General features: G+C 40.9%; 2 protein-coding genes across 4 annotated transcripts; one reads left to right on the top strand and one right to left on the bottom strand.

The window, feature by feature from the left end:
* Positions 1 to 2,149: 2,149 nt before the first annotated feature.
* FBXO48 (F-box protein 48) lies at positions 2,150 to 5,594 on the bottom strand. 2 transcript variants are annotated; one of them, XM_033142699.1, is made up of 3 exons: positions 5,519 to 5,594; positions 3,309 to 3,669; positions 2,150 to 2,331 (listed from the first exon to the last, which is right to left on the bottom strand). In XM_033142699.1, the coding sequence occupies exons 2-3, from the start codon at positions 3,633 to 3,635 to the stop codon at positions 2,170 to 2,172; spliced, it is 489 nt and encodes a 162-aa protein (XP_032998590.1). In that variant the 5' UTR covers positions 3,636 to 3,669; positions 5,519 to 5,594; the 3' UTR covers positions 2,150 to 2,169. The 2 variants fall into 2 exon arrangements, with proteins under 2 accessions (XP_032998590.1, XP_032998589.1); XM_033142698.1 differs by lacking the exon at positions 5,519 to 5,594 and adding an exon at positions 5,186 to 5,246.
* APLF (aprataxin and PNKP like factor) lies at positions 5,540 to 23,967 on the top strand. Of its 2 annotated transcripts, none has more exons than XM_033142697.1 (11): positions 5,540 to 5,646; positions 8,784 to 8,855; positions 9,064 to 9,230; positions 10,402 to 10,573; positions 11,522 to 11,645; positions 13,466 to 13,545; positions 15,237 to 15,637; positions 16,729 to 16,854; positions 19,472 to 19,518; positions 20,159 to 20,200; positions 22,941 to 23,967. In XM_033142697.1, the coding sequence occupies exons 3-11, from the start codon at positions 9,118 to 9,120 to the stop codon at positions 23,150 to 23,152; spliced, it is 1,317 nt and encodes a 438-aa protein (XP_032998588.1). In that variant the 5' UTR covers positions 5,540 to 5,646; positions 8,784 to 8,855; positions 9,064 to 9,117; the 3' UTR covers positions 23,153 to 23,967. The 2 variants fall into 2 exon arrangements, with proteins under 2 accessions (XP_032998588.1, XP_032998587.1); XM_033142696.1 differs by lacking the exon at positions 5,540 to 5,646 and adding an exon at positions 5,886 to 6,035.
* The last annotated feature ends 1,766 nt before the right edge of the window (positions 23,968 to 25,733 follow it).

Genomic DNA, 25,733 nt, shown 5'->3' with positions numbered 1-25,733 from the left:
AATGATTACAACAGCAGCAGCAAGAACGTTTTTTAAAAAATGGGGGAAGTGGTCAGGTTCACGTACACCATGCCTCAACCCTTAATCATGTACATGTTTCATCATTATTTGTGAGTTCTAAAAATTAATGTTTTAAGGGGAAACTACTCATTGCAAGCCTTTCCTGTAAGTCATCAATGCTGACAGGACTACAGATGTGTCAGTGGGTCCACAGTGAAAAGGGAAGACAGAGGAGGAAGATAAAGCTTGCTCATTTAGCTAATGTCTTCGTGATAATTGCTGTGTGGTTCCTACCACTCAGGCTCTTACATCTAAAAATATGCTGTAGTGTTGCAAACCAAGGAAACCGGAACTCATCCTATTTTTTGTACTACAATATGTGTCAGTCTCAAAGTTATAAAAAGGTTACTGAGGCTATGCAACTCTAGACCGTCTGTGCTTCTGTGCTATCTTGATTATTTCATTGCTTCATGGCTGTTGTCCTCAACTTAAACAAAATAGCATAATAATAATAATAATAATAATAATAATAATTGTTGTTGTTGTTGTTGTTATTTATGTATACCCCGCCCATCTGGCTGGGTTTCCCCAGCCACTCTGGGCAGCTCCCGACAGAATATTAAAAACACGATAAAAGACAAAACATTAAAAACTTCCCTAAACAGGGTTGCCTTCAGAGGTCTTCTATAAGTCAGATAGTTGTTTATTTTCCTTGACATCTGATGGGAGGGAGTTCCACAGGGCGGGTGCCACTACCGAGAAGGCCCTCTGCCTGGTTCCCTGCAACCTCACTTTGTGTTCCTCATTTTCCCATTATCTGGTCTGGCTTCCATTAAAAATTATTTTCATTATTTATTAAATGTTTACCCCACCCTTCTTCCCAAATGAGAACAGGGTGGTAAAGAACAAAGTAGCAAAATATTATTGAATGTACTTGAGAACATTAAGAACATCTAAAAGTAGCCATCACAGCTAATAATTCCAAGGTAACCAGGAATAGTGTATTTCAACCATCGGATATCTGAACATGAATGAAGGAGACAGACATGCTTCACCAGGGAGGGTGGAACCTTCACCAAGAAAGACCTGTTGCAGGTTCACGCCAACTGGGCAGCACCCAGTAGCATCACCAACAGGGCCTCCTCTGCTGATTGTAGTTAACTGAGATGTTACCGTAATGCCATCTGGGCAGCACCGACCCAAGAGCAGCATTAGCAACAAGCCTTCCGGCACCACCATAGGGTCAAAGATGGTTAATATTAGAGGAGTCACTCTAGAAAATAGGGACACTTGGAGGGTCTGCTTTTAGTGCTTTTGCAATATTTGGTTTACTTACAGATGTACAAGTGGAACAGAGGTGGAAGCAAGCAGCACAACAGCCGTTAGATATGCTGTCCCACATCAGATCCCCAGAGAGATACTTACATCATAAAGGGCCTACGCAGCTCACAGCTGGTGCTTATCTCTCTTCCTCCACAGTTTTTCGCAGAAACAACCTCAAATCATGGTGATTGTAGCATGAGATTGAGACAAGAATACCATACAAGTATGGCAGAAGTTGCTAGTGTATCTTTTGTGCTAGAAGTGTAGCTCAAGTTCATGCAGTATGGCAGGGCTTCCATCAAATGCCACAAGCCATTAACTACCAGCTCTCAGGTATAGGATTGCTCTGTTTCTCAACCTTTTCCTCTGGCCCAGCATACTGGATAATAATAAGGTGAACTAGAAAACTGCATGGAAACAGACAATGAATTACAAATGTTCTTTCTCTTATTCCAGATGTATATCAAAATCATTCTGATGACTTTATTCATGTAGCAGGCATGTTCCTTTTCTTCTCATTACTATGTCATCCTAAGCTTCCCTTCCAGCTAATTCTTGCAACAGGTTAAGGCAGAATATAAGAACATTCCAGCTTTCAAACATGTCTTGACATAATTTGCAAAGGGTATTTTGAGAGAGTAGTCCAAGAAGAGAACACACACACACACACACACACACAAAAAAACACTCTATTTCAAACTTTAAAATAAACAATTAAATAACAGCAGCTCTGAAAGTTCAAAACTAAACAACAGCAATGTGTAAAGCTTCCACAATTATATATAGAACACTCTGCAGATGAGTTCATTTCTAGTTCCTTCTGTGCAAGATCCTTATTTGGGCATCTTATCTTTCCAGTTCGGCTTCCAGGATTTCTCCCCAGGTGTCCACGTCCATGGGATACATGCTTTTTTCTGGCAAGGCAACACGGGAATGAATATTGCTATATTTCCCACTCAGCCATTCATACTTCACCTTGCTTTTCCAGTAGTTTCTCAGGAGCGTGACCTGAGGGTGGGAAATATGAGAAAGGCATGAGCAATGAATTAAATTGGCCCTCCTCTTAAGGGCACAAGTAACCATTGTTTGCAGATCATTTCATAAATAGAACTTAGGTCTGTTTTAAAACTTCATTTTAAAAACAATTCAACCCTCCCTTTCTCCTAAAAAAAAAACTTCAAGACTGCTTATTCCTGTTGCTAAATGTGACACATTGGAACTTTTTTCATGTAGGTTGTACCATGTTAAAATACTGCTAATGCACATGAGAAGGTAACAGAAATAAATGAGACTACATTCTAGCCATTTGCTCTGCTGATCTATTCAAGCATTATATATGGAAACATCCTAAAATTGAGAATGACTTACGCCATAAAAATGTATTTGCAAGTTAAAATGAACTCTCAAGATACAGGTTTACTACTGCCCACTAGTGGACTATGGAAATATTTACCCTAAGGCTAGCCAATGTGGTATCCTCAGAAGATTCTGCAAGCCTTTGAACTCCTATCATATCTGACCATTAGCCATGTTGTGGGGGTTGGTGAAAGTTGTAGACCAAAATATATTGATGTGTGTACCATGTTGGATATCTATGTTTTATAGCAGTGCAATGTAAGATTAAGAGCCTAACAAGCAAAGCAATTCAGTAATTACTCTGGCACCAGACATGTGCTGCAACTGTGCTAGCCAAAGGGCTATTATATCCAATGTATGGTTAGGAGATGGTTATTTTCAGAAGTCTTGAGAATGCATTGTTCTCTTTTACATATCGTTATTATTGATTAAAGGTGGGAGGGAAGCTAAGCTATGTTTTTCTGCATACTATTATGATGCTGTGTCAAACCACCTTGTTAAATGGGAATGGCACTTGAGATGAACGGCCCTACCAAATGGCAATTGAGCCTAACAACTTGGGTGCTATTGTGCTTGGACTGAAAATCTGAATGCAAGATCTTCATTCAGCACCACAGTCAAATGCTTACCTTCCATGAATAACCGTTTCCTCTGTCGTCGTCAATCTCTCGCTGACAGACAGCCCTTACAGTCAAGCAATGATGTTTCCATAAATCATCACAGTTCTCAATGGTCTGATTCCAGCTTTTGCATGTCATTGTAGCATTGCATAAACTCTGAATGTCAAGTTCACTAAAAACTTTTAAACTGACTTCTAGCGGGAACAGCTGCACAAAATCTCTTTGGCATGTTTTTATCATCTGCTCAGAGGGTTGAATGGACAATTTCTTACAGGTAGTACTGGCAACAGTCTGCTTGTTTCTTCTGGAAGTTGTCTGCTTAGAGCCTTTCTTCATAATTCAGATATTGTTAAAATACCAACCACCCTTTCTGGAAAAAGTAGAATTATCAATGAATGCTGTGTTAACTGTTGTGTAACTTGTAACATCAATTCTGCTTAGAAACACTTAACTGATTATTGTTGGGCCCCATCTGCACTACACATCTGAAGCTGTATCATACCACATTAAACACTCATGATTACCTCAAAGAATCCCAGGGACCGTAGCCTGTTATGTGTGCTGAGATTTGTTAGGATATTCCTATTCCCTACACAGAACTACATTTCCAGGAGTTTCGTGGGAAGTGTAGCTCTGTAAGGGGAATGGGGTTTCCGAAAAGCTCTCAGCACACTAACAAATTACAGACTATTGGCATGGGGGAGGTTTTAAAATGGTATGAGACTGCATGTGGGGCCTAGACAGGTTGCAAAGCTGCCTTAATAAATGCAAAAATGCACAGCAGTCCTTGCTTGGGCTGCAAAAGAGCATTGCTCTTTAGCCTGCTGAAAAAGGAGACTGAGAGGAGATTTGATAACTGTCTTCAAATATCTTAAAGGCTGTGACATGGAAGATGGAGCAAGCTTGTTTCTCCTGCTCCAGAGGGAAGGACTTAAACCAATGGCTTCCAGTTACAGGAAGAGAGATTTTGACTAAACACCAGGAAGAACTTTCTGACAGCAAGAGCTATTCAACCATGGAACAGACTCCCACGAAAGGTGGTGGACTCTCCTTCCCTGGAGGTTTTTAAGCAGAGGTTGGATGGCTATCTGTCATGGATGCTTTAGTTGAGAGTCCTGCATTGCAGGGGGTTGGACTAGATGACCCTCAGGGTCCCTTCCAACTTTACAATTGTATGATTCTATGTTTTGGGACTTCCTCTCTTGACACTATTCCCCCCCCCCAGTTTTCATAATATGTATCAATCCTTTTGGGCTCGTCCAGGCTTCGGCTGGTCTCCCTGGTGGGAACCTGCTCTTTACTATTTAACTGGAGCAAACATTGGTCAGGTTTTTCGCAGACTGACTGCCAATCCGGCAGAAAAGAGTGTGTTTCCCCAAGGAAAGCAGCTGGGCAAACAGAAAACTGCTTGGACCCGTGACTAGAAAGACCAGGGCAAGAGGAAAACATCTTGGACCTGTGCTTTCTACCCACTGGACAAGTTGAATGTGAAGGAGCCTGTTACAAATGGAAATGAAACAAAAGGCAAACACAGAGGTAGCAACTGTTTGGATTTGAGGAAGGGGAAATAGCTACTGTTTTTAAAAATACTGTATTTACATATGAATGTAGCTGTGAGTTGCATATAACATAAAGAGCCATTAGACTTTCTGGTTTGGTCCCCCCTCTGAGTTAAAAATGTATTTGTTTCTGTCCCTCACCCCCCCCCCCCAAATCACCTGAGTTAGAAACGTATTTATTTGACTCTAATTTAAAAAGTGGTCACGTGCAATTGGTGGCTATGCAACTGCTCTGAATTTCTTTGAGTATTTGGGCAGCTAGGCCTTATTCTTATTATTAAGTAATTAAATTTGTATGAACTGTGAGCACCAGAAGGTTCTAGTTACTTTGGGTCAGTTTATCGAGAATGCAAGTGTGTGAGGAAAATATTTTGTATATGTTTTTCCTAGCAGCCCTGATAAGTTTTGAGAGGATTGAGGCGAATTGTCTTGGCCGAGCTCAGTCAATGTTTGTTTACATGGCCAGCTGTGGCCAATGGGAGCCTGGGGATACTCTCCCACCACGCCCCCAATCGCTAAACCGGCTTCCAGTTCCCCCCCCCTCCCCTTTTGTACTCGGCGATTGGATGTCTCGAGCGCTCGCGGCACCGCCGTCACCACTCAGCAACGCGGGGCCGCCCCGAGCCCGCCTCGCGACTCGCCTAAGCGCCTGCCACTCACCTGCGTTCGTCCGCGCGCAGCGTCCTTTTAACGGCCCAAACGGTTTCTCCATTCGAACGCCATTCGTTCCCCCAGCGCTCAAGTTGACGTAATCACAGAGGCTCTGAGGAGACGCTGCCGTCGCCGAAGTGCGTTATGGGGGATGTAGTTTGATGATAACGAACCAGGAACTTTCTTCTTCTTCTTCTTCTTCTTCTTCTTCTATTATTATTATTATTATTATTATTATTATTATTATTATTATTATTATTATTATTATTATTATTATTATTATTATTATTATCGTCATCGCAGGCCGGAACTTTTTATCTCCGTTTCAGCGGAGAGGCCGGAGCGGAAGTGGAGAGGCGGTCCGCCCTTGTTTTGCGTCCCCCTCCCTGTGAGAAGCCCTGTGGCGGGGAAGCCCTGCTGGACCTTCATGCCAGGGTTTGAGTTGGCGCCGGCGGACGGGGGTTGCCCCCCCGTGGTGCTGCCGCCTGGGGAGACAGTGATAGGAAGAGGTGCCCTGCTGCTGGGAGTAAGTGCCCCCCCCTGCCGGCGCTCCAGAGGTGTCTGGGGTAGGCGGGTGGGTCGGGGTGGAGTTGCGTGTAAGGCTCGGTATGTTCCAGAACTGGCTAGGAGGGGAAGGCTTTTCAACTTTTTGGCTGCAAGTCTTTCGCAGCATCTCTCCGAGAGGGGGAAAAAGTCTACAGCGGCTACTCCAGGTGGTTGTGGCTTGGTGGCAGGGAGTCTGCTTGGCATGCAGAAGGTCCTCGGTTCAACCTCCTGGGTGGCATCTCCAGACTGGGCTGGGAGAGGGAGAGGCTCCCTATCTGAAATGCCAGAGAGCTATTGATGCCAGTTTGTGCAGACAATAACTGTGCTAGAGGGACCAGTGGTCTGTATAAGGCAGCTTCCTATTTATTTATAATATAATAATAATAATTTATTATTTATACCCCGCCCATCTGGCCGGGTCTCCCCAGCCACTCTGGGTGGCCTCCAACAAATACCAAAATACAATACAGAGTCACAAATTAAAAACTTCCCTAAACAGGGCTGCCTTCAGGTATTTTCTAAATGACAGGTAGTTGTTTATCTCTCTAACTCCTGATGGGAGGGCGTTCCACAGGGCGGGCGCCACTACCGGAAAGGCCCTCTGTCTGGTTCCCTGTAGCTTTGCTTCTCGCGGTGAGGGAACCGCCAGAAGGCCCTCGGTGCTGGATCTCAGTGTCCGGGCTGAATTTATTTAGGATGGGCCATAGCTCAGTGGCAGAGTGTTTGCCTTGCAAGCAGAGCGTCCCAGATTCAACACCCTCCAGTGGCATTTCCAGACTGAGCTGGGAGAGAGAGACTCCCTGTCTGAAATACTGGAGCCCTTGCTGCCAGTCAGTGTCGAAAATGCTGAGATAGAGGGACCAATGGTATAAGGCAGCTTTCTATGTTTCTCCTACTGCAGTGGCTCTTCATAGATCTGGGCTTGGGTTGCTCTCTTAATAATGTGTCTTGGAATCTCCACTTTTAGGTGAGAGACTGGGAGACTTGCAGGGGAAGCTGCTTTTTCCCTAGAGTCAGCTAGGTTTAAACTGGGTGTTTTATTATTATTGTATTCATGACCAAACATGCTATAACAGAACACAAAACTAGATGCAATCTTTGTACAATCCTAGGAATTCTATCCAGTATATTTAGTCTTGTAGCTCCCAATGCATTTTGCACTGCATAATCTGGTGTGCAAAGAGACAGACTTCTGGTCGGAAGGCCAGCTTTATACGCATGCAAGGACACTAAGCAAAATTAGCTAAAGGCATACTGAGAGGCTCCCTTTTCCACCTCAAATGTTATTGGTGTGTGTGAATTGCACTCTAAGGGTGTACTGCTCACTCACTGCTGAAAGTACAGTAGTCTTGCTGTTTAGGAGGCCATGGAACTTGAGGATAGTCTTCCCTGATTCCTGTTGCCCAGCAGTTCCTTGCATTGGCTGAAGCTGAGCAAACTGTTTTTGTTTCTTCATCTGATGTGTCGGGGAAGTTTGCATGAGCCTCACACACATTGGAAGTGTATATGGTGGGGCTGTGGGATCCCAGTTAGTATCCTAGTTTTCCAGTTAGCAGCACTACCCAAATTAAGATTTCTGTGCTTCTATGTACATAGAGCTACTTCATATGGCTGAATGTGCAATCAGTGAACAAAGGAGCTAGCTAAAATGACCAGTGTTCTCAATGCACGAGGCGAGTTGTGTAAACCCTCATAATTACACACAGTTCTATGGCCACGAGTCCGGGAGTAGTTCCAGTTGCTGCTGTCTGTTGCTGGGAATATTCCTAGTAGCTGGAGGAGAACACAGGGTGAAGAAAGCACTGTGAGTGGAGGGGGGCCTTTTCCCCATGTCCCCATCCCCTTTTTCCCTGAGTTGTCTTTTTGGTCAAGTGCACTAACTGTATTGCACACTAGAGGTCACAATCCACTGATACAGTACTGTAAATATATCCCCCTCACTATACTTTTTGAAGCCCATAGATAGAGTATGTTATTTACCCATTTAGAAGTAATCAGAGGATGTTCTTGGGAAGTGACTTCTCTAAATTCAGTTATAATTGCTTTAATTACTTTTCCTCTTAGTTGTATTAGTTTCTTGTGTTTGTTAGTTTGTACAATTGGTTTTATATTGGTGCTTTTAATTACTATACTAGTTGTGGTGATAGTTTATTAATTTCTACTACTCTTCCCTTTGTAGGCCAGATAGGATGGTTATCTATCAATAATTTATCTATAAGGCATGAATTTGGAGAGTGAACTTTTTCTTGTAGATGTCCTTTATAGCTAAAAAAAAAATCACCCCCACCCTCAGTATATTCCTATAACCAACACATATCCTACTTTATATTGATGCTTCAAGCATATGTAAGATCTTAATAAGTACTGGTAACTTTAATGTTGCAACTACACAAAGTATTCTAAACACCATTGTCTGGAATTACCAATTTTCCCTAGAATGAGTTATCTAAATAGAGGAAGGTTTTAGGAGGGTTTTTTAATATATAAATGGAAGGTAGCCTCTTATTTTAATAAAACTCAGATTTCTATTTTGCTTTCTTGGCTTTGATGAAAGTTTTTAGCATTTAACTTGTTAACAAAGTGAACAATATTTTTATACTAAAAAGTGAAGCTAACAAATTTTGCTATCACAGTAAAAACTATATAGTGGCTTTGTTATTTTTAGATATCTTTATTGTGGGGTTTTATGCCCCCACTGTTGACACCTGATGGTTTTGTGTCTTTCCAGATTACAGATAAAAGAGTATCCAGGAAACATGCTATTCTGAAGGTAGTTGGTGACCAGCTTAGCATCAAACCGGTAACTGTTTCCTATTTCTCAGTGCAATAAAAATAATAAAAATCAGTCTTGGAGGTTAGTTCTGATTTTACATGTTCTAGCTTTCATCTTTAATGCTCCTAACAGAGATTGGGATAAAAGTGGTAGTCTATTTCAAAATAAGGTAATTAGGCCTGAGTCTGTAATTTGGCCATATTATTTGTAGTAAGGGTCTCTTCTTAATTGGCAGGTCCATGTAAACCCCTGTTTTTATCAGCCGACTGAAAATGACGAACTATTGCCAATGGATACTGATAGATGGCATCAGCTGAGTCCAGGTGACAGATTTTCCCTGCTAGTAGACAAATATATCTTCAGGGTTCTCTTCATTTCTTCAGAGGAGGAAAGTCTGCTAAGGTAATGATGTGAAAATCTAGAACAAGTGTTTGTATAACAGTTTCATCTTTCCATACTGTAGAAGTGGGAAATATGTGGTCTTCAGATATTGTTGGACTTCAGCTTCCATCATCCCTGACTATGGGCCTTGCTGTTGGAGTCTAGTAACATCTGGAGGGTCACAGGTTCCCCAGCCTGACTGTATAATATGCTAAATAAGTCAAAATTTGTTTGAGTCAAGGTAATAGCCATTAGCATAATATATTATTTATCTTGTTGGTTGTTTAGCACTACAGGTACTAAGCTGTGCCATATATTCCATGGAAAAATTAAGATGGTGTAAAAGGTTCTTCATGTGCACAATGTTGTTTGAAGATTATGGTACAGTCATACTAGTATATATTAACTTAAATGACTAATCCTCCTATGATGTTAGAAGATAGAAAAAAAAGAATATTTTCCTGAGAAGAGAAAACATAATAAGAGTTGCTGTGCCAGAAAATTAAGTGCAAAAGTGCAACATCACAGTGACTGTAGATTTTTTTTCTGTAGTATCCAAGAGAGAGAAAATTGCTTTTTTATCAAGTGTTAATGATAAATGGAAAAAAGTAGCATTGTTGACTCTGCTTTCTGCTTACAAAACAGTGTAGTGCAGTGGTTTTCAGCCTGTGTGCCATGGCACCTTGGGGTGCCTTGAATGATGGTCAGGGGTGCCATGGGCAACACTGGCCTCTGTCCTTCTTTTCTTTCCTCTCTCCTCTGATGTCGTCCTGCATCTCTGCTTCCTAAGACTTGCACAGCTGTGTGTTGCAGCAGCCCTGGCTACAAGCTCAGAAGGCGAATGGTGCCTCTGGGGCTGGTCAGGGGATGCTGATTGCCAGGAGCTGAGGTGGCCTCGGAGTAAGCAAGGCAGCCAGTCCGCCAGCCCTTGCTGTTGGGAATGGACAGATAAGTCCCAGGCCCCTGTGGAGCAGTGCGAGGAGGCACATCTTGCGGGGGGGGGGGGGAGTCAGAGACCAGGGGTGCCGGCGGTAGCTGCCCAGAGGACTCTCAAGGAGAGGCTGAAGAAACACTCCACGGGAGGGTGTTGGAGAAAGGGTGAGAGTCTGCCAGCTCTGCAGGCAAGGTGTGACATAACTGATTAGTGATACATCATGATTATTTTACAAAGAGCCTTTGTGTCATGCGATAGGAAAAATGGGAACCTCTGTGTAGAAGACATACCAAATCGAGCTACCTCGTCACTTCAGCAAACCAAGATGCCTCGTGGACAGCCTTCATCACAGCAAACAATGTCCTCCAACAAGAGCCAACTTTTGGAAGTAAATTCGCGATTAGAAGCAGCAGCTGAAATCCCACAGAAGGTACCTTATAAAAGTTGGGGTGCATAGCAGATGTGAATAGTTTGTGTTTTCGTTATGGACAAGTTGATGGAACTTTATGGGATGACTGCTGTGGATACACATTGAGCATGATGGCATGGACTAGACTGTTTCATAGGTTCTGTTTCTGAATAATGTTGCTTGTTCCTTTCTCAGATTAAATCTAGCAGCTCTGTCTTATGTGTTAGACTTGTTTTCCAAGTTGCATGAGGCAGACTGACTAAAACCAACTGTGCCACTCCACAAAGGAGACTAAATGTTGCATCTGGTCAGCATGAAACTATTTTCCTTGGGAGGGAAATGTAATACAAAATGTACCCAAAATGATCTAGGATACATTTCCTCAGTTCCTTTGTGCCTTCTTTAGATATTATGCCGGTGCCTGCTACGCTAAACAATGACTTGTGTTTGGTGTATCACCAATTTTCATTTTAACAAGGTTTCTGTCCTGCAGTGTGGACTCTTGCCCAAACATTTTTTTTCAGTATTTGTGGCAGAATTCATGCATCAAACAACAGGTCTTTCCACTTTCAAGATATTGTGGGTGGTATTCTCTTTGTCTCTTCCTGCTTTTTAGTGTTTAGCTGGGGAGAATGAAGTAAGAATGGATGTCACCAGTACCTTGGTGGGAGGGAAGAGCCTGTCTATTAGCACTGTAGCCTCTTGCCTTTCAGCCTTAAGTAGGTGAAACAACGCTTAACAAGGGATAACACAAGTTACTGACATAGCTGCACAAATCCAGTTATGGAAATACTAATGATGGTAATTGAATCCAATATATATTATGTATACCCAAGTCCTACTTGGAATTGAAATTAATGGACCGAACATAATCTGTCAGTTAACGTCAGTGTCCTGAGCAGGACTCCTGTGTAGGACTAGCATTGAATTCCACTCATTTATTTCACAAATTAATGTTACATTTTCCAGTTTTCTGCTAGCATTTCTGAAAATGAAGAAGTAAGACTTCCTCAAAGGAAAAGAGTGCTTCCAGCATGGATGCTACAAGCAGACGTAATAGTCCAAAGTTCATCAGCCTCAGGTTCAGGAAAAGGTGAGTGTGCAATTCACTTATTATGCAACAGTTATTCTGGGAGACTTTACTCTTGTCTTCATTGCATGCTATCTTCTTAAAAATGTGGTTAACACAACTATACAAAGTCTGCACATGTTATCAGTGTTGTTTCCACTTCTTAGTCTCTAGACCATTAAACCCTGCAAGACTTTATGGTGCCCCCCTCCACATTATTGATTCTGAAAGCCTTGATAAAGGGAGAATTGGGTGCTCCTGACCAAACTGATTGGTTGTACCCCCAGTTGAAGATAGCAGACCCATTGTCAGCTAGGTTGCTTCACCTGAAGGAAAAGACTTGTGACGAGATATGCTTACTGAAAATATTCTAGCCATCCTTATATACTTAATGAAGTTTTTCTGATAAAAAGTACAAAGAAACCAATTCTTTAATATAATAGCACCTAAAAGTATTGTTGTGGTCCATATCCATTCTTCATTGTGTGTGTGTATGGGGGACACACAATGGAACATAGAATTTAAGCATAAAAATAGGAATTACGTTATGCAGGCAAAGTATTTGACAGGAAATGCAGAATAGCAAAATAGGATTGGTTCTTGTGACTCCAACTGTCTTAATTATTTTAATTGTTTTATGAATAAAATACTGAAGGATCATTAGGTGGCCTAATGGGTAAAGATGCAGTCTGGGTAAAGATTCCTGCATTGTAGGGAATGACCCTCAGGGTCTCTTCCAGCTTTACAATTCTTCGAATCAGTTCTATGATTAGTAAGAATAGGACTAAAATTTTTGTAGAAGACATAGCATATAGATGATATAGAATAATAGAATCACAGAATTGTAGAGTTGGAAGGGACCCCAAGGGTCAACTAGTACAGGGGTCAGCAACCTTATTCAGCCGTGGACCGGTCCACCGTCCCTCAGATCATGTGGCGGGCCAGACTATATTTTGAAGAAAAAAATGAACGAATTCCTATACCCCACAAATAACCCAGAGATGCATTTTAAATAAAAGCACACATTCTACTCATGTAAAAACACCAGACAGGCCCTCCAAATAACCCAGAGATGCATTTTAAAGAAAAGGACACATTCTACTCATGTAAAAACATGCTGATTCCCGGACCATCCGCAGGCTGGATTGAGAAGTCGATTGGGCCCACAGGCCTTAGGTTGCCTACCCCTGATCTAGTACAACCACTTGCAATGCAGGATTCCGGCCCACATGGCTCTGCTTAGTGAAGGAGGTTCATGGAGTTGCTGGTTGAAAGCTGAAAACAATTGCAAAGAACTCAACTCTTCAGAAGTATAAGCATTTTTACAGTACTGTTGGCAGGTCAGTGCCTATCTGGACCAAGTCTCAATCCACTGACACAAGTTGAAGAGTCCATTTTATTCTGTCCCGCATCACAGAGATTGGAGTGAGGTGTTCACCAATTGCTACAGGCTACTTAAATTATATTGTCTTGTTTTATGTTGCTCATGTTGAGGATGTACTCAGTTTTGTGAAGATCCTTACAAATCAGCATTATAGAAACTTGGATAGCTTAGTTGGTAGAGCATGAGACTCCTGATCTCAGGGTCATGGGTCCAAGCCCCATGTTGGGCAAAGGATTTCTGCATTGCAGAGGGTTGAGCTAGATGACCCTCGTGGTTCCTTCCAGCTCTACAGTTCTATGATTCTAATATAATTGATTTTAAACAGCAGAACTGTGATGCATTGTTGTCTGTTTTTTAAATTGTATTGTATTATTGCATTGTGAAATATTATAACGTGCAGTTCTTCAGAGTTTGAATACCACCATTTCTGATAACTAATGTCATTTTCAATTTTTCATAGGAAATTGTGGAGAAATAAAACAAAGTCCAGGGAAAAAGCAAAAAAGGACTGAAAATGAAGATGCTGCCCTTGCTACACAGGTGTTGTAAACAGACCTGCTCTTTGTTGCAAATATTTAAAACTACTGTTTGTGTTGTGTTTCTATATCCTATGCCAGGCACCCCCAAACTCAGCCCTCTAGATGTTTCGGAACTACAACTCCCATCATCCCTAGCTAACAGTACCAGTAGTCAGGGATGATGGGAATTGTAGTCCCAAAATATCTCGAGGGCCGAGTTTGGGGATGCCTGCCCTATGCAAACCCTTTTTGTGTATCAGGACTAGCAGTCAATAGAAGAGAGGTTCCCCTCTCCCATAATATGTGCACCGTGTCTTATCTGGTGTTGTTTTAGAGTACTATGGTAATTTGTTCCATACTTGGAAGCTCTGTCATGAAAGCTTAACAAAACAACAACATGAATTCTGTTACACTGAAGACTGTCTTTCTCCGTGTCCCTTTGCAGTTAACTCATTGTTTTCCATTCTGTTGCTAGAGTCAGACAAATTAGATCAGCCAATTCCAAATGGTTATCATTGGGTGTGCAAGTCAAGTGCACTGAGTTATGGGTATAGAGTATAGAGTAGCCTCCTGGAAAGCCAATTGCCAGGAAAGAGAATTCCTTCCAGCTCAAATGACTTCATGATACACAGACAAATGTAGGTGGCAAATATTTTTTGTGCCTTTGATTCTTGAAGTTGGAGTAGAGCCAAACAGCTTATTTTAATTACACTTCCTTGGAAGTACGTATATCACATAGATTTTAATTGGTTTTATTTCCAAATAAGTTTGCTTAGAATTTCAATTGTAGTCATTTGTGAGGGCAACAGAAGCTGTAGCTTGAGTTGGTGGATAGAACTATCACAAAATTTTGTCTGTGGTGTGGGATTTGGGAACTGCAGAACTAAAATTGGCTGGCAAAGCCACATTAGCTTTTGTGCTTCTGTGTATTAGCCAAGAGAGATTCTATTAGAAGAATTGGATGTTTTCAGTTCCTACTAACCAAAGCTAGTCACAAGAGAGATGCTCATGTCCAATCCTTCAACATCTGCTTTGAAGATATACATATGTTTAATGTTGGTAACTTCAAATCCCTGTATTTTCTTGGCACAGTAGAGGAAATAATTCTTGTAACTCTTCCTGCAATACTAATTGGACATTTTTCAGTCAGGTGTGTTAAAGCATACAATGGAGGCTGTTTTTGAAGACACAGGTGGAAAGCTAAGTTGCTCAGGATAGGTTGGAAATGTGTTTGCCCTTCTACTCTTGTCAAGCACGGAGGCATGCATGGTCTCTTTCAGTAATGTTTCAAGCCAACTTCATCTTTCCCAATTCAGATTCTTAATGCTGTAAATGTTGCTTTCTCTGAATATGGAGGTAGTGCTCCCTGCTCTCCACATCTCCATTCAAACCCTTCATCAAATCCCTTCTTTCAGGCCTGTGGCTTCAATTCATGTTAGCGTGCATAGGTTTGCAGCCATAATTGTGACCAAGGTTAAATACATATAACTATAGGCTCCCATTCATACCCTTGACTCTTCCTCCTGCCTCCTGTTGTTTTTTCTAATAGTTTAGTTATATTATAAGCTCAGTGGGGGCAGGGACTTGTTAAGCTTTTGCTCTATAAAATGCCATGTACATTGAGGGATTAATCCAGCTTCACTAGGCACTATTCTTCTGCAGTGTTGTGGACTGAAATCTGTTTCATGAATAATTTCACACTTATTTCCACAGGATATAGAACATCTATCTGCTGAACCTATTGTGAGAAAAATGGAAAAGAATGACAGCAAAATGTTAGCCCAAAGAGCTGTAAGTCATACAGGGCAATGTAATCGTCAACTTCATAATGAAGAGTTACAGCTCAACACAGATGGACTCGCTTGCCAGCCTCCTGAAACAGATACAACTAATAAAAATGAAAAGAGTTTGGAGGATGTTAAATGTAATCCTGAGCAATTTCATCAGGACATGTCACAAACTCCAGTTCACCAGGGTGAGACTCAAGAGCTTCTTCTCAATCCGACTACCGAGACAGGCATTTCTAACGTAACTGGAAGTCAAGATGTACCACAAAACTCTAACAAAACCAGACACCAGAGGACAGCTTGCCTCTATGGGAGAAGCTGCTATAGGTAAAATAAAATTGTAAATCTTCTAAGTGAACTGATTCAGATAACCTCCTGCTATATAGTAATGTAGACTGTGGGCAATGGAGATCTTATATTGCCAGCTCTTAGGTTAAAAGCCTGCTTTAATTAAGCTAGAGTGAGCAGATGAGTGGCAGATGAGAAGTGAATCTAGGGGATTTTATTGAGATAGATAGCTAAAGAGTGATGCTCTGTTAAGCAATATGCAGTCTAGGTAAATAAAAAACAATTTCCTCCAGGAAATGCAAATAGAATTCTACAAGGCAATAATAGCATTGTAGCTTGTACTACGAATAGCCTTTGAAAAAAATTGTACTGAAGTTTTGGGGTGGAAGATAAAGTTTAACAAACATTGTGTGCTAAACCAGGCTTCCTCAACCTCAGCCCTCCAGATTCTTTTGGCCTACAACTCCCATGATCCCTAGCTAGCAGGACCAGTGGTCAGGGATGATGGGAATTGTAGTCTCAAAACATCTGGAGGGCTGAGGTTGAGGAAGCCTGTGCTAAACTTCTGCACTTGGATAAGGCCTATTGGGTTTAGTGGGCAGATCTGCAAATCTGGAAAAATTGTTCTTGCATTGCAAGTAAAATGAATATTGGAACAGAGCTTATCAACCATCTGCCTGGATGTACTTTTTGCTTAACTCTAATGGCTATCATGTAACATGCACCAGGGACTGCAAGTGTCCTGAACATTTTATATACAGTTGGATAATGCTGGGAAAAGTCCTCTTTGAGTAGACAGAGTAGATATCTGAGGTATTTGTAACGGTGTATTATCTGTTATTCCTCAACATTCTATAAGTAATAATGAAAGGAAATCTAGTCTGGATGCACTCCTGAGATAAAAGTGGATTGGAAGCAAGAAGTAATGGCATGCTGAAGAATTACTGAAATTACTTTCTAGGGTAAGAAAGAATAGGATATTAGTGTTCTGTCCTGTAGATAACCATAACCAGGGGGCTGCATTAAGAAGATACATGCTTGGTTTAGTTTGTTGCATGGCATTTTTCTAGCTCTGCTTACATGAATTACATCTTTTCAGTATAGCTTATGGTGTCTTTTTAATTTCACAGGAAAAATCCTATACATTTTCAGCAGTTCAGTCACCCCGGAGATAGTGATTATCGTGATACGGAATCTGTAACTCAAGCTGACAATGATAACAGACCTGAATGCCCTTATGGAACTGCTTGCTACAGGTTAGAATTTTTGCCTACTACAAATTATTCCATTTAATATTTTTGAGAGAGGGCATGTGCTTATATCCCTGAATTTTATTTTAAATTGTGATAATTAAATATCTCAAATCTAGCCTGGCATTTGATGTGTCAAATGTGCCTTATCATGATAAGCTTAAAAACACCAGGTTTTTAACCTGTGCAGATAAAAATTTTAATTACAGCTTTGTCTAAACTCTTGTTAAGGGCTGTGAAACCATGACAAACCATAGATAACAGTTCTGGGTGGTTTTACAATGTTGGAGACTGTTTCTTGACCAAGTTTGAGCAGCTAACCATGGTTAAGTGTTGTGTCTGCACTGGACAGTTTTGGCTTGCTTCAAACATCTGATCTCATGTGAAACTCTGTTTCACATGAGATCAGATGGGTGAATACAATAATGGCACTGAAACTGGAATGTCCTCTCCAATGAAATACTTCAGACCTCCTTTCTGGTTTTCGTTAACTGTTGGAGGACTCTTCAGAGCAGAATGTCCCATTGTCAACTCCAACTTACACCATGGGAGCCCCTTTAAAAATGTTACCATGTGTGTCCATTACTCCCCTACTCCCTACTCTCAGCTTGATCAAATTCAGAGAAGGAAAGGGCTGTTGTAGCTGTATAGAAAAGAAAAATTTAGCAGGCACAGCTGGTTTTGTAAGGGTGAGAAGCTTGTTGAATTTCTCTCCCCTGCACAACTACTAAAAATACAGGGGTAGCAAATTGAAGTCCAATGCCTTATAGGTAAAGGACCCCTGGACGGTTAAGTCCAGTCAAAGGCGACTATGGGGTGCAGTGCTCATCTCGCTTTTCAGGCCGAGGGAGCCAGCGTTTTTCCACCAACAGTTTTCTGGGTCATGTGGCCAGCATGACTAAACCGCTTTTGGCACAATGGAACACCGTGATGAGTGCCAGAGCGCATGGAAATGCCATTTACCTTCCTGCCACAGCGGTACCTATTTATCTACTTGCACTGGTGTGCTTTCGATGTGCTAGGTTGGCAGGAGCTGGGACAGAGCAACAGGAGATCACCCTGTCACACAGATTTGAACCGCTGACCTACTGACTGGCAAGCCCAGGAGGCTTCAAGGATTTAGACCACAGTGCCACCCACATCCCTTTTACAAAGTGCCTTATACAAAGTGATAGAAGCAGGGCTTTTTTTTCAATCAGAACTTCCTGGAACTCAGTTCTGGCACCTGTCAGGTGGGTGCCATTGCCATTATAAGAGAACAAGGAAGGAGTTCATTGTGAGTTCCGGCACCTCTTTGTCTAGAAAAATAGCACTGGATAGAAGTACAGTAATCACTTTCCACAACTGGGACACCACTTCCTGGGTTGACCAGACCCAACCGAAGATGAGTGTAGGTTCTCAGAAAAGTTCTACTTGGCAGCACCAGAAAGATGCACCCAGAAAATGAGACTTGGTACACCACTTTCAAAGAACCACATGTACCTCTAAAAAGGCAACTACGGCAAGGGGAGATTAGGGGGGGGGGAGATCCTATCTTTCTCTTCCCCTCTCGCTACCACTTGCACAAGGTTCCTCTGTCCCAATTCAGGTGATTTCCCCCACCCCCTCCACACACAAGCACACCACATCCCTGTACAACAAATCCCACACAGTTCAGGAGCTCTTCCTAAGCCTCTGGAGAAGATTTTCAGGGCTGCAGAGGAGAAGGAGGCTTGGGGGAGAAAAAATAGTAGTCTGAATTGCTTTCTGCAACCAGTAGATATAATTTTGTTTTGCAAGTGCAAATTACACAATACATTGATTTTTTTAAAAAAAACATACAGTCATACCTTGTGTTGCGTTAGGTTCATGTTGCATCTTTTCGACTTGTGAACGTGTGTGCGCGCGCAGAAGTGCTGCTTTAGTTGCAGACTTTTCGAGGATGCAAACGGATCGTGTCCACAACTAGAGGTACCACTGCACAGTAAAACCACATAGTTGATTGGTTTACATTCAAGGCCTTTTAAAAGTAATTTAATTTTCCTGTTTTCTAAATACTCAATACTTTGTACTGTTTACCTTCTTAATCTTTCCATTTTTGATAGATATGCACATCATTCTTCAATACATTTACCGGTAGATTGTCCAACAATAAAAAACTTAAACCAAGGGCTCAGACTGAAAACTTATTCGTCTGGAAGTGAGAAAAGAAACCTCCAATTTGATTAAGCGACATTGTACTTGTCCTCCCTTTTTAACAAAGATGAAAAGCATTTACCATATTTTGCCTGCCTTTTTTCTTTCTCTCCCTGAAAGTTACAGGTAGGTAGCCGTGTTGGTCTGCCATAGTCAAAAATAAAAAATCCTTCCATTAACACCTTAGAGAACAAACTTAGTTGGTCTCTAAGGTGCTACTGGAAGGATTTATTTATTTTTTATTTTGTTTCTCCCTGAAAGGATCAGTTAAACACTTTGAAGTTAAAGTACACAAAGCAACTGATTTCTCCTCCCTCTTAAACACAGCCCCCTGGAGCATTATGGTTGTAGCTTTCAGTGGTTAGAAAACATTATTAAAGTTATGAAGACTATACAATGGGAAGTTCAGGTTTCATCTCTTTCCCCCCACCCTCCCTTTTCTTTGCAGGAAAAATCCACAGCACAAGCTGGAATACAAACACACTGTACCACCAGGTAAAGTGTTTTGGTTTCATTATATAGGAAATTTAGAATCTATATCTGTTAATACAACTGAGTGAGGAGGGCCAAACAGTGGGCCTAGGTGGTGCTCAGCACGCTCATAAGAAGGGATGCTTTTCGTTGTTAAGATTTTCAAGCTAAAAATTAAACTGGCCAACAAAATCAAATGCTCAAATGGTACAAATATAATGCAGCTGTATTGCAGCTGAGATACAAGAACCTGTCCATACCTATATGCAGTAACGTAACTATTTCTCAGAGTCTAAATGGGTTTGCAGCGCAATCTTTTGCATGTTCACTCAGAAGTAAGACATACTGTGTTTGGTGGGTTGTACCCCTTTTTGTGTGTGTAGGATTGAAGTCTTACAGTGTGATCCTATACACATTTACATTGAAGTAAGTCCATCTGAGGAGGTTACTTGCTCCTCAGTAAGTGTGCTCAGATTGCAGTCTTGGACCTTCTCCTTCCCCCAGGCTTTTTGGCAAGCTGCTTTTGAAAGTCTGCTTTCAAAGACAGCCAACGATATGGCAAACGTGTTGCATGCCTATTGTAGTTCGGCTCTCAGATACTATGAAAATATGGAATGGTTTATTTCTATTGTTGCCTTGGTAATGGTATTTTTCCCCCCTTTAGAACCTGAGAGGAGGCAGACAAGACCGAAGGCTGTTAAAAAAGGTTAGGATACTGTGTATTTCCAAATGGATAAATAGCTCTGAGTAATTTCTTTCTCATATACTTTCTGTATATCCTTGTTTTGATGATTTCATTTAATATTCTAATTTTCTGAGATTGTGAATTTGGGGTTTCCATTCCGCTGTACGCCACAATCATCACAATTATGACAAATAAAGGCTTGACATCTCTCGCTTTGCATGTCATGAGTCTATCTCATATATTAGTTTCACCTTTTAAGTTGAATTCCTGAAATTAATGAACTTTTCCACAATATTCACATTTTTTGTGTATCACCTGTATGTCTTTTATTTAAAAGTGCATCTTGACTGCATACGGTCTAAATAGCACCAGTGTAGTAGCCCAACAAAAGATAATATGATTAGTAGGATATTTCAAATATTTTTGCTGGCCTACAGAAAACCTGGCAAAAACTATTGACTCTCAACAGTTAGAAGGCTTCTGCTTTACAAGGCAGAATAGAGACTGATGGCCATTCAGGTTAAAACCAGAGTATATCTTTACTCAGAAATGTGACGGCCCAAGAGGAGAAAACCACACAAAAAGATTTCCACTATTTTTTCTAAAGCCTCCTTCCCCAGCCTGGAAACTTTTGAACTATGACATATAGAAGGATATAGAAGCAAGTTTCAACCCAGGCAAACCTTCCATTTTTAGAAATCCATGATAAATATGACAACCGCAAAGAAGCAGAAATCAATAGCTGAGAAAATAAGGCTACTTAAATTCAAAGTTCCAGTTACAGGTAGGTAGCCGTCTTCGTCTGCCATAGTCAAAACAAAAAAATAAATAAATAAAATCCTTCCAGTAGCACCTTAGAGACCAACTAAGTTTGTTCTTGGTATGAGCTTATTGGACAAACAGTCCAAACCCTACGCCAAAGGATAAATGGACATAAATCTGATATCAGGAATTACAAGACAAAGAAACCAGCAGGAGAACACTTCAATCTCCCAGGACATTCTATACAAGATCTCAAAGTAGCTGTCTTAATACAAAGGAATTTCAGAAATAGACTGGAAAGAGAAGTTGCTGAATTGCAACTCATTACCACACTCAAAACCACCGAGAGACCTGGTCTGAACAAAGACATTGGATTCTTATCTTATTATACAAGACAAAGCTATCTTTAGCCATCTCACCCCTTGCTTTTTCCTTTAGGACTAATTGCAGTCGTTAACAGTCATCAACAGGTTTTCCACACCCGTCAGCCAATCACTCATTCCCATCACCCTTCTGAGTAAAACCCCTCCTCACTCTCTCACTATATATAAGGGTCTGGTGACTTCTGTTTCATTGTATCTGCAGAAGTGTGCAAGCACACGAAGGCTCCTACCAAGAACAAACTTAGTTGGTCTCTAAGGTGCTACTGGAAGGATTTTTTTATTTTTTATTTTGTTTTAAATTTAAAGTAGTATTCATAGAGACATGATCTCTCCTGCTGCATTTTCCCAGTTCTTTTTTATTGGAAATGAATGCTTTATGTCTGCTTAACACTGGAAAAGATATTATCCGCAGTATATAATACTTTCCTTTCTATTGTGCTATAACATTGATGGTTTCTCCTTTTTTATTGCTTTGCCTGCTCATAAACTGCTAAAATGAGCTGCCAGATTCCTTACGATTTAGCAGCTTGTAGAAGCTTGCAGCTCCATTTGTCACAAATAACAGTTTAAAAAGTAAATTCAGTTTGTTCTTCTAGTCTGAATAAGCCATACTTTTAATATGCCAAACATGATCTTTTAATGGCAAACCAAGTAATACACAATACAGTTTATGTTCCTAAAGTAACAAAGAGAATTTGATCTCTAAAGGGCACTTGACAGCTGTATCAGGTTATCTGTGAGAAATGTGCTGATTCCTGGACATTTGTTTGTTAACATTGACAGTTGAAGTATATGAAATTGTAGTGCAAGTCATGTGAAAATACATTAGCTGTGTGTACCTTGCGTTGAAAATGACCACCAGTTTAGCATGGGGAAGACTTGTTGGGAAATACCGGTAGTTCTTGTAAGGCCCCTTTCCTGAATATCTTCCTTACAGCTTTTCAGCTACGCTTCTTTCTTTTTCAGTCTATAATGGGTAACAGTGAGTTAGCAGAAGGTCCCCTGTCAGTCCCCTGCCCTTTCTTAAAATTTACTCTAGTGAAGGAGGTTAATCTTAGAAAGGGCAGAGGCATCTGGATGCTCCAGCCCATGTATTCTTGTAGCTAGGAGTTTTTTTGTCACTCAGGGCATAGAAGGTTCTGCTGTCACTGGGAAACTCCCCGTTCCTAGGCTCTCTGACATTAATGGATGTCCACACAATGCAAGCATCCAGGATTTAAAGATGCTGCTATAATCCCTACCACCATGCCATCAGAATAAATTTTAGCAAAGGGCAGTAGAGAGTGTTGGTCAGCAGCAGAATTGCTGGACCTGTGACAGGCCCAGCACGAGTTGGACCCAGACATGAGTGGTATTGTAGGCTTGGCTCATAATGACCTTGATTTACAAATTTTGGACAAATTTTCATATTGTTGCTCATATTGACTAACATGCAGCACCTATATACACTCGTATAGCAAATGTAACTGTAAAGTAACTTGTACTGGGAAGGTCAAATGTTAAGTGATATGATTTAGTTGATACATTTCAAATATTAAATAATATTGTGGTCTTACACCACTATCATTCCAGTTTTTAATCTTCTTTTAAGGGTGTTTTCTTTTTTTACTCCACAGGAAGAAGTGTTTTGGATGAGGATAGTGATAATGATGGTGAGCCCAATGAATACAACTTGAATGACAGCTTTATAGATGATGACGAAGAGGAAGAAGAGTGTGACCCTACTGATGAAGACTCTGACTGGGAGCCAGATTTTGAAGACAAGGATAATGAAGATGTTGCCACACTTCTGAAAGAAGCACAGAAGATTGTTAAAAGCAATAAGTAGTTGTACAAAGTAGTGCACAATTCAGTTGAAATACACGAAACGTCCTGAATTCAATTTGATTTAAATGGTTCACTTTAACCCTTAAATCAAGTTGGCATAAATGTTCTCTTGATTCTGTCCCTTACATTTAAGAAGACAAGAGGCAATTTGGAAGACAGTCATAATAATTTATTGATACCAATTTATATCTCAAGATATTGAGACCAAATAGATTGTTTAATGAAGAAAAATATATTGTTCAGGTTGAGAGAGGTTACTCCAACCTGATTAGTGTGAATGGGGTGAAAGCATTTAAATCTGGCTCAGTCGTGCCAGTTGAGTGGTAATTTCCCCTCTAAGAATAGTGGTTTAGATGAGCCTTTACCTCAAAATCGTCTCATAAATTTTGCACTCATGTATACTTAATGTATGTAAATCTTAAATGCTGTTTCCTCACAGCTGGTAATGTCTGAGAGAAGGTCATGTATCTTTAGTTGTAACACTTAACACTACTGATTTTAATGCCTGATGTGCTGTGCCACATATGGCGTTGAGGCTTAAACTAGGAAGTTTTTATTTACATTACTAAAGTTCATCTTCATGTTAAATGAAGGGAATGTTATGTTGCATATACATAATCATCATATACGGTAGACAGTTTTAGATGGACAATTAAACCAAGTTGGAATTTGGTTCATTCGCTGCCAAACTGGTAACCAGGCTGTAAACAATCACTGACTTTCATATTCCAGCTAATACTACAAACGGCATTTGTTTTCTATCTGTATTTCAGAAAAATGTTTATAAATTTATGATGAAAGCAATTATGTCCCAAATCTCTTTCCAGTATTTTTGTTCTTCTAAAAGTGGTTGTACAATACTACGGCACTCTGTTTCTTTACTCTGAAACGTAAGTCCCAGGTGACTTGGCTTTGCACTGGAATCTGAGGCACAGGTTTGTCTGTGAAAACACTGAGTTGCATTTAAATATGCTGTGTAGATATTGAACATGAAAGTCTTTTTGAAAAGTAAATAAATCAATATTGCCACTAGCCTCGGGCAAATAGCAATTCCCCCAGGCGAACAGCCAAGTGGCAGCAACTTTTCACTGCTCACTGCAGCCATACATTTCAAGTGGAAACTTGAAAACAGTGCAATGATAAATAATCTGAAGATAGTTCCAAATGATTGAAAATCATCTCTAGCTATGTGGGTGGGTATGTATGTATGTATTTAGTTATTTGCTTACTAACTTACTTACTTTCCACCATTCATCAAAAGATCTTAGGGTGATTCACAAGAGCAAAATACAAGATATTCCATGTAGTTGCTGGTCATGTGAAGCTTTCACTTGACTCCAAGATTGCGGGCTAGTTCTGGTTTTCCTCTTTGGCCCACATCGTATTGAAAGGAACCAAAAAGCAAGAGGGAGAACCTGTATCCCTCCAGATATTGTTGGGCTGCAACTTCCATCAGCCACAGCCAGTATTGCCAAAAGTCAGGGATGATGGGCGTTGTAGTCTAGCAACTTCCGGAGGGTCACAGGTCCCCTATCTCTGCCATAAAGGGAACACCGGGGAGTCAGGGTGGTATTTTGGTTAGGATGTTGGTCTAGGAACAGGGAGACCTGGGTTCAAAACCCCACTCGGCCACGATGTTCACTGGGCTGTGAGAATAAAATAAGGGTGGGGGTTGAGAATCATGTGATTCTCCAGAGCGTCAGAAACGGGACTTCACTAAATGCTCATGTAGATTGCTTTTCAAGGAGCTCTATCCCCACCCCTTCCAGGGAAGCATGGCCAGGGCAGAAGCAGAAGTGTACAGTGGTACGTCTGTTTTCAAGCATCTCGAAATCCGAACATTTTGGTTTTCGAACGCTGAAAACCTGGAGGTAATTGCTTTCATTTCGAACACGCCCCTGAAATCGAACAGCTTCTGAGGTGCATTTCTTAATTTTCTCCATTGAAATTGCCAAGTGCCCATTGCGCCTCAGTTGTCAAACATTTCGGAAGTCAAACAGTCTTACGGAACGGATTACATTCAACAATCTAGGTTCCACTGTACATGCATAGATGCCTACAAAATAAAGAATAAGGATTTTTTGCTTTGGACTTTTGCCTTGTGGCCCCCAGAGGATTTGTGACCGTTTGATTCTTTAATATCCTTTAAAGGGGAATAAAATTTGCCTTCATTAATAAATATTTTTCCCACTAATAAATATTGACTCCTCATCACAGTCGTAACCAGTGTTCTGAAGTCTGGCCTTTCAACTGACTAATCAGCAGGGTCTCTCCTTGAAATTGACTGAGATAAGCATACTCTGGTAAATCGATTGTTTCAAAGAAAAGGAGTGAAGAAGGGAATTGCTTACACTGTTTAATTTTAGAAAATTAAAGAAACAGAGCAGTGGCTTTGATGGCTGTTCCCCTCAAAGGACCTTTAAATCTATTAATAGGATTTAGTTTGTTCTTTCCTCTCCTAAATTGCAAGGCAGTACCATAACAACTGGAAGCAATAGAATAAGGCTGCTTTTATTTGCCATTCGATGAAAACTGCAAAAGCTACCACAGCTGGGGACGTTGATTCTCTGCACCATATGCTA

The sequence above is a fragment of the Lacerta agilis genome, chromosome 3 (genome assembly GCF_009819535.1).
Source record: "Lacerta agilis isolate rLacAgi1 chromosome 3, rLacAgi1.pri, whole genome shotgun sequence".
Lineage (NCBI taxonomy): Eukaryota > Metazoa > Chordata > Lepidosauria > Squamata > Lacertidae > Lacerta > Lacerta agilis.
The sequence above is the reverse complement of the archived record's forward strand: the minus strand, read 5'-3'. Positions and strand labels throughout refer to the sequence as shown.

Excerpts from the sequence above, each read along its gene's own strand:
- FBXO48 (XM_033142699.1), bottom strand. The coding sequence starts at position 3,635 with ATGAAGAAAGGCTCTAAGCAGACAACTTCCAGAAGAAACAAGCAGACT. Across the intron at positions 2,332-3,308 it reads GAAACGGTTATTCATGGAAG|GTCACGCTCCTGAGAAACTA; the intron begins GTAAGCATTTGA and ends TCCCACCCTCAG.
- APLF (XM_033142696.1), top strand. The coding sequence starts at position 5,937 with ATGCCAGGGTTTGAGTTGGCGCCGGCGGACGGGGGTTGCCCCCCCGTG. Across the intron at positions 6,036-8,783 it reads GAGGTGCCCTGCTGCTGGGA|ATTACAGATAAAAGAGTATC; the intron begins GTAAGTGCCCCC and ends GTGTCTTTCCAG. Across the intron at positions 9,231-10,401 it reads GAGGAGGAAAGTCTGCTAAG|GAAAAATGGGAACCTCTGTG; the intron begins GTAATGATGTGA and ends GTCATGCGATAG.